The sequence below is a fragment of the Triturus cristatus genome, chromosome 4_1, assembly GCF_964204655.1.
Source record: "Triturus cristatus chromosome 4_1, aTriCri1.1, whole genome shotgun sequence".
NCBI classification, from domain to species: domain Eukaryota; kingdom Metazoa; phylum Chordata; class Amphibia; order Caudata; family Salamandridae; genus Triturus; species Triturus cristatus.
The window spans coordinates 972,076,022-972,084,309 of record NC_140585.1 but is presented as its reverse complement, the minus strand read 5'-3'; the positions used below and the strand labels follow the sequence as shown (position 1 = coordinate 972,084,309).

At 44.3% G+C, this 8,288-nt stretch overlaps 1 protein-coding gene across 1 annotated transcript in view; it reads right to left on the bottom strand.

Moving 5' to 3' along the window:
* Nucleotides 1-225: 225 nt before the first annotated feature.
* RAB21 (RAB21, member RAS oncogene family) overlaps nt 226-8,288 on the bottom strand; it is a 178,026-nt gene continuing 169,963 nt past the window's right edge. The window contains exon 7 of the mRNA XM_085653852.1: nt 226-2,672. Within this exon, the coding sequence (XP_085509978.1) occupies nt 2,533-2,672 (140 nt within the window). The 3' untranslated portion in view covers nt 226-2,532. The remainder of the gene's footprint in view (nt 2,673-8,288) is intronic.

Sequence of the window (8,288 nt, the reverse complement as noted above, 5' to 3'; positions counted from 1 at the left end):
AGTCCCCGAAACTTAAGTTCAGGAAAGACAATTTAAGCCAAAAAATATAGGTGTGTAGTGTTGTTATGCGGATTTAATGGCACACTGTTGATTTTCTAGCACATTTGCTGCACTCAATCATTAAAGCAAGGGAACTAGCCAAACCATAAAATGTATTAGCAGTTTAATAAAAGATATGACAGCTTTTTAGCATATGAACACGAATAATGAGAAGAAGACAACTACTTCAATGGAATCACTTTTGAATTTAATGTTATGTTACCACATTTTACGTTACTTTTTTGGTGCTATAAATATCCGGCTCCCAAAGCGGTATACGAACCAACTGTTTAATTTACATTAGGGATATCGTAATAGGAAAAACTTGGTATAAGTAGAGGGTATGTGTGGCCCATAAGTAGAGGGTATGTGATAAAATACTGCAGCCAAAATAACAAATGGTTTATAACATACTTGAAAGAGAGTCACATTTAACAAGGCGTTTCAATTAAGATATTCCGATGTGGAACATTAAACTACAAATGCAGCATCCCAAGCAATTGTATATGCTAATGTGCTGTGTTTGTCTCAACACAAAACGCACCAAGCCGTTTTTTGGTTCTGTGCATCCCAACCCGCCTACCTAATAAAGATGTCTGCTTCATGTCTCCCCTACACCTCTTCAAGAAGCCCCTTCATAGGCATTCACCTTCAACAAGTGCACTCATCTGCTTGGTCTTCCACCATGCATACCAAGGGAAGGTGCTTGGGTCTGCGGAAGGTCTTCACCGCTCTGTTTCATGTGCAAGAACCCTGTAGACATCTTCCCCTTTGATTGGCAGAGGACCCTTCTCACACAGTCACAATATTTGCCTTGCTCTAGTTAGTGTGGCACATAAACAGAGTAGCACAGTGAGTTTAACTAATAGGCCGACCACGGACTCATTAGGCACCAGCTTAAAATGTGGGCTGCAAAAAAAAAACATGAGTTGTTTTAGGTGGGTTCACTAACCTGTGACACAGGTAATGTGTCAGTTTGTAGTATATAATGTTAGGCTAGTCAAAAGAAAAAAGTCAAAGAAAATTAATATAGTCTGATTTAACATTTACCGCTTTCATGCAGGACAGATTCAGCAATGCCAATTTACAGGAACATTTTTAAGGTTTCAGTCACGGTTAATTAGCTCTAAATATCAAATTATATACAATACTTTTTTTTAGCCTTAAACGTAACGTTATTTTACTTTTTAATTAAATGCTCTATATAAAGTAGCTCACACAGTGTATACCTCACACTCAACTGCGTCCAGGTGTTAGAATATCTTGGACATCTTGCAACAAAAGTTAGCTGAACACAAACAAGCCTGCAGTTGATTAATAAGTCAAAACTGGAAAAACAATCTTCAAAGCAGCCACTGTTCAGAATTTGGGAGGTAATGGGAACTTTAAGACTACATATCTTCATACCAAGACTGAAAGATACAGACATACATTTTCTTCAAAGGAAGATTTTATTCTATAACGAATAAGTGGCAACAAATGATTCTCAATGGAGAGAGTTTTAGGGGCTATCAAGTGTGACGAACCCCATTTTCAAAGCCAATACTAGAGGTGCCTCACAATCCAAAGTGAAAGACTTGAGGTGTTTGCATCACAATTTAAATGTGTCAGCAGATTTAGCTGTGCTCATTCGCATTTCCTGGCAACTAGTAAATATACAACTGGGGTCGAAGTGTGGATTTGGAACAGAATCGTTCTCTTTCCAGGTGCATTCACTGGAGAAAATGGCAAGTTAAAAAGGAGACGCACTAAATTAACAGAGCAAGTGAACAGAAGAATCCTACTTCCCCAAACTGCAGTTTAAGGAATGTATTTTGGTGAAACAAACAGACAAGTAAGTAGGTACTGATCAGTGACGGAAAACAGTAGCTGTACCAACTGCTATTCATTTACAGTTGAAGACACTTCTGTACTTATTCTAACTCACACTAGTAAAAGGCAGATCAAACATTTAATATGTAATTCAAAAATGGCATTTTACCAGGTCAGCATACAAGACAAGTACAGAGTTTATCAAAGTATTTCATGGATCTGGGCCTGTGCAAATATTGCAAAAATAGTACTTAATGTCTCTGCTAATTAAAAAAAAAAAAAATCTGTTTATATTTTAGAAGTGATACAATTTGGTAGACCACAAAATACAAAGAGCTGCAAAACGTATACCACTCCAACAATAACGTATATAAGTTATTAAATAATAACGATCTGATTTAAAAGAATATAAATGAAGCTTTTAAGTAGGTCTTGTCTACATGCATATTATTCCTTAATAAAGAAAAAAATGTAAAAAGGCCATTGGTAGTTGCTCTATTATCATCTGTAGAAAACGCCAATTCTCTGGTCACAGAATCCACTAGTTTAGCACATAAGGTCTCCGCTGTGTTATGTGATTATTTTAAAATATTTGAACTCATTTCACTCCACTGGTTAAAGAATATGCGACTTGGAATATGGCAGTCTTCAAGGTGGGACAATGAGCCGCAGTTTATACAGTTATCCGGAGGAGCAGCACCCGCCACTGCTCTGCACCTGCGCGTCGTCGTCGATGATCTGTACCCCTCTCCGAGAATTCCCCGACTGACTGGAACCGTTGCCTTTAGCTCGTTCATCTGCCTGGGCTGTTTCAATCATTCCTAAAAATAAAAATTCAAGTAGCATATTTTAAACCGCAGCTTTTCAATATAACGGTCAATATGGGAACAAGACATTTGGTTAATATACTAAAACAGATGGAATTTTTAGGCGCATTAACTGCTTAGGTCTTTAAGAGTTTGTTCAGAGTTTTTATTTATTTATTTTACTTAAAAGGTTTTATATAACACTGGCTAGACCCGAGGGTATCAGAGCGCTTTACAATGGTTAGGTGAGAAAAACAATTGCAACATAACATTTGTACAAAAAGGTAAAGAACAGTATGCATAGGACACATTTAACCTGGGCAAGAAAATAAGGATTAAAATTAGGCCAAAACAAGTATTGGATAGTTAAGCTAGCGTGGGAGGTCAGGGATGGGGGGGGATATTAAAGAAGGAGGGAACTGAGGAAGGTGATGGGAGAGGTGATAGCATGCGGGAATAGACAGTAATTATAAGAGAACTGGAGGGGGGAGGTTAGAAGTATTTGAAAAAATTAGAACGGGGGGGGAGTGAGTCAGGTATAATGTGTCAGGAACACAGTACAGTCAGGCGCAGGTTGAGACACCATGCTAGGCGGCAAGGATTAAGGACCCCAGTATTTGTTGAGAAGGTGCAGCTGGAGGTCTTTTTTGAAGCTGAGGTAGGAGGGGTTGCAACGTAGATCTTTAGGGGGTGAGCTCCAGATAGTAGGCGCATTTCCGGAGAAGGAGCGTGAATGAGTAGATTTCTTGTTTAACAAAGCAGGAACTAGTATGAGAGCATTGGTGCTCCTCATTTCTCTAGAGTAGCCCGCTTTGTCGAGTTTATCTGAGAGATACAATGGGGTGTGATGATGCAAGGCTTTATGCGTAATGCAAGCGGTCATGTAGGTGGATCTCTCTTCGATGGGAAGCCATTTGAGACCTTTGAGGGGGAGATGTGGTCAAACCGTCTACAATCAGAAATAAGCCTGGCCGCGAGGTTGAGGACTGATTTGATTGGGGCTAAGTGGACTTTCGGTGTTCCAGAGAGAACGGCATTACCATAGTCCAATTTAGACAGTACCAGTGTTTGAACAACTAATTTAAAGTCATCAGCAGGAATGAAGGGTTTAATTTTCTTGAGGTGAAGAAGAGTGAAGAGAGCTCCTGTGGCCGAATCTTTTATGTGGGGAGTAAGGCTAGGGTTCTGGTCAATGTTAATTCTAAGGGATTTAACTGAGTTAGAAGTGGAAAGAGAGCAGTTGTGAGCTTTAAGGTCAGAGATCCAGTGATGAACGGGGAGCCGGTTGTTTTTAGGAGCGCAGAGAATGATTTCAGTTTTTTTAGGGATGAGTTTAAGGTGATTGTGATGGAACCAGTGTAGAATCTTAGTCAGGGCATCATTGAGGTGTAGAATGTCAGCTTGGGATTTGATCTTATAGTAAAGTTGGGTATCATCAGCATAGAGGTGGAAGTTGATTCCTGATTGCTTAAGAATGAGGGTGAGGGGTACCATGAAGAGGTTGACTAGAGAAGGTGATAGAATAGAACCCTGAGGAACACCCAAGGAGACAGGAATAGGTTTAGAGAGGCAAGTGCCGATTTTAATTTGTTCGGTTCTGTGCTGAAGGAATGAGGTGAACCATTTGAGGACAGGACCATTGAAGCCGAAACGATCTTTGAGGGTATTGAGTAAGGCGGAGTGGTTAACAGTATCAAAAGCAGCAGAGAGGTCAAGGAGAATGAGAAGGGAGGCCTCCCCCTTGTCAAGGAATTGGTGGACTTCATCAATAATGTTGAGCATAGCAGTTTCAGTACTGCAGCCCTTTCTAAAGCCTGACTGGAACGTGTCCAAAAGGTTAAAAGAGTCCATTTGCTTGTCCAATTGGAGCAAGGCGCATTTTTCAAGGGCCTTAGATAGAAGCGGAAGGTTATAGATAGGTCGCAAATTGTTGAGGTTGTTTGGGTCAGCTGTAGTGTTTTTGAGGGTGGGAGTGATTTGGCCAAGCTGGAAGGAAACCAGGACACAACCCGTGGCCGAGGAGTCGTCGATTATGGTGGTCCAATATGGTGCAATGATGTGTTTTAAGTGTTAAACAAGTTTAGCGGGAAGAGGGTCCATGGTATGAGAGGAGGGTTTAAGCTTGGTGATGATGTTGAAGACTTCAAGCTCTGCAACTGGGCGGAAGTTAAGTCAAGAAGCATTATTTTTTAGCTGGGGGGTGGTGAAAAAGTGTTCAGGAGGGGCGACAGCGAGTGGGAGATGAACAGAGTCGGGGGGCGAAGGTGTGAAAGGAGACTTCGAGGGGGGGTCATAGAGGGGTGATGAGCAATGGGGGGGGTTAAGCTAAAGGATTGATCGATCTTGGAGATCTTTCGGAAAAGAAGTTCACAATTTCTTCACATCTTTCGATAGAGGCCATCAATTTGGGGGGGCCGAAGCGGTTTGATTTTTGATGATGCTAAATAGTTCCCTGGGTCTATTTTTAGCCCGGTCGAGTTGTGCGCGGAAGAAGGAGGCCTTCTCATTAAGGATGTGCTTTTTAGGTCTCGCCTAGCGTTGCAGCGCGAATGCGCTGCCATCGCTTTGCGAGGCATGCAGTATACACTATAGTGTGGAAGCTTTGTGGAAGCTCCGCCCACTCTCCGGCCCATCTTCTTCATTGGCTTAGGTTCTAAATGCTGCCTACTGATTGGTTTTATGTTGGTTAGTCCCTTCCCGTAACAGCCATGTCAGTCATTTGTGTCCTTCCATGGCTACTGGCCCCTTCACAGCACAGACTACTTTCTTCCTGTGCCCCCCTCCCGCAGTCCAATGCCTTCTCGCCGCCGCCACCCCCCTCGTGCCTAGTCGCCCACACGCATTGCTATGTGCAATGCAATAGGTCTCGCGTAAATGTGAGTCCTATTGCATTGCCAATGCTTGTTGGTATTACTCTAATCTGTTTCACACAGTGCTTTAGGGTCACAACATTATATAACCTACCCTGTAGATGAGACAATATCCGCGGTTCAGCAATTAGACGAAAGAAAATGTATGCTCTCCGGCTTTCCCTTATTCGCCTCGCCAATGTCAGTGCCAACAGAGCCCACAAGAGGGCAGCAGAGCCCCAAACAAAATGACTTTGCAGCAATCAAACTGTCCATCTCAGAACCATCATTTCAATGTACGCTGCAGAATATGAACATTTTCTATTTCCATACATGTGGGCTAAGTAAAATTCAGCAATCCAACACACTTAAGAACTGATTTCAGACATTTTCAATTTTGCGCCCCAGGGAGTATTGTCCTCTTGTTCCGATCACGATATTGCTTTAAGAGGAAAGGTTTATCCATTTGTTAAAAAGAGCGGCTTAAGTGTTTCTTACACTGGAAAATAAACATCCGGGATTTAATAAAAAAAAATCAGAGATTTAAGTACTCGAACATTCCTTGCCGAGTACAAACGTGTCCCCTACCTCTCCTGACCAGTCTCCTGTATATGACAATCTCTTGGGGCTCCCAGACATTTCCCAGGTCACAGCGCTGGCAAAAAGATGTACTCTGCAGGAGGAAGAGAGGCTCTGCTGCAGGGTGAACCGTGCACAGCTTGTTCTAAAACCCACAGCATAGCAAATATGCAGTAAGTATGTTTTAGAAAGGACTTAAAAGGTTTCTCTTTGCTACAGAGTACATGCAGTTCTCTTAGTTTATTGACCCGTTCAAGTAAGTGAATTGTGTAGCTGTGGTACGCCAGACCCCTGGACTGCCACTTCACTGGTGTTACATTTTGAAATAATACAGCATTCTGTGACCACTGTGTCTATCTCCCAGCTTCTCCAGAGGCTTGCCCAGCACCATGCGGTCATGACCCTGCTAACTGCACCAGCCAGAGTCCGCGAGTCAGCTGTCTCTAATTAATGTACGCTATAGGCCCCGAGGCAACTGGGCTCTGTGTTAGGGCCTCTCACACCCTGTTAGGTGGTTCTGCAGTATAAACGCAAGTCCTTGCTCCTTTTAGTGTTAATTCTTAGCGGAGCCATGTGACCTGCTTTCTAGCTGGTTTTGTTTTTTCCCTAGTGGCGACATCTGAGGCTAATATTAGTAGTTACTTCACAAGTCTTACTTTCCTGCTTACAGCATTCGCTTATGAATAAGGTGGCCCCTGCAGTGACAACTTTACCGGCTTAGTTCACCCCACTCCAAGTGGACATTTATTCCTTGTTTTTAAAACTGCCTGGCCCACATACCCCCACCTCTGCCATCTTAGCTTGCACCCTAATTGGTCAACTCACCGCTCTTTGCGGGTCCTTCGCCCTCTCTCGAGGCGGCCATCTTTGTTGAGGGGAAGCAGCGCGCAATCAGTCCTTTCTCTACCTTGCTGGTTCAGTATATAGGTAGCCATGCCAACGCGCCGCGGTCACGCGCTGCGGGGACGCTGAATTGACGCCGGAGTTACGCCAGAGTTGAGCCCGTCTGTGCCCGGACGGGCCTAGGGCCTGCCATCATGCCCGACTCTGTGGCACCATTTACTACTAGGCTTCGATATGGGAGGGACGCCCTATTGACTTTGCGTCCGCCCCACCCTATTAGTTGTAGCTTTGCACAGATGGGAATTATTCCGTTTTTACCGTGTAGAGCCTGCCCCTCCGGCCACAATTCAGTGGCTGTGAAATCTGTTCTTTCCATGGCTTTATTAAATTGCCGGTCCTTGCCGAGCCATGCCATTGAAATTAACTCACTTATCCTAGACCACGAGCTGGATGTGTTGTATCTTACTGAGACCTGGCTCTCCCCCAGCTCTGGTCCTGACATGGTCAGAGCACTCCCCCCGGGCTTTCACATGGTCCATCTTGATAGACCTAAAGGGAGGGGAGGAGGAATTGCAGTTCTCTACAGAGACACGCTTGCTTGTAAGATTCAGAATGGAGGGGTGACTGATTGTGAGAGCTTACAGTTCTCCCTTCGGTTGTCACCTACAGTGTCTTTGGTAGGTTTGTTGATTTACCGCCCTCCTGGACCCTTGGGTAGCTTCCCTAATTCTCTTCTTGAAACTACTGCACTCCTTGCCTCTTCAACTGCCAACTTTGTTGTCCTCTGGGATTTTAATATCCATCTGGAGGACCCCACCAATGCCGCGGGAGTCGATTTGCTCGATGATCTTAAGTCTTTTGGAATTAATCTGGCCAACTCGGGCATGACCCATGAGAAGGGCCACCTGCTTGATCCCATACTTTCCAACTTGGACCATCTTATTCCATCTCCGGCTCTTGCCCTGCCTTGGACAGACCACTTTTTGGTGTCCGCGACATGGCAATTCGATAGCCCAACTGCAGTGGTCTCACGGGTTCACACCCTGGAGAGAGCCTGGTCGAGGCTCCCAGTTGACACCTGGGTCGCACACCTGGAGGCCACGCAGCCCCCTCTGGGAGCTAACCCAATAGTTGCTGATGCGAATCTTCATACCTGGCTCGTGGATTCTTTGGACACTCTCCTACCCAAAAAGAAACAACTTACGAGGGGGAAGAGAGTGGGCTCTGCACCTTGGTATTCGCCAGAACTGAGAACCCTGAGGAAGGGATGCAAGAGGCTAGAGCGGTCCTGGAGGAGAGACTGGAGTGAGGCGAGTCGTAAAGAACATCGTGCGGCCCTGAGCAGGTATAAATCCGCTAT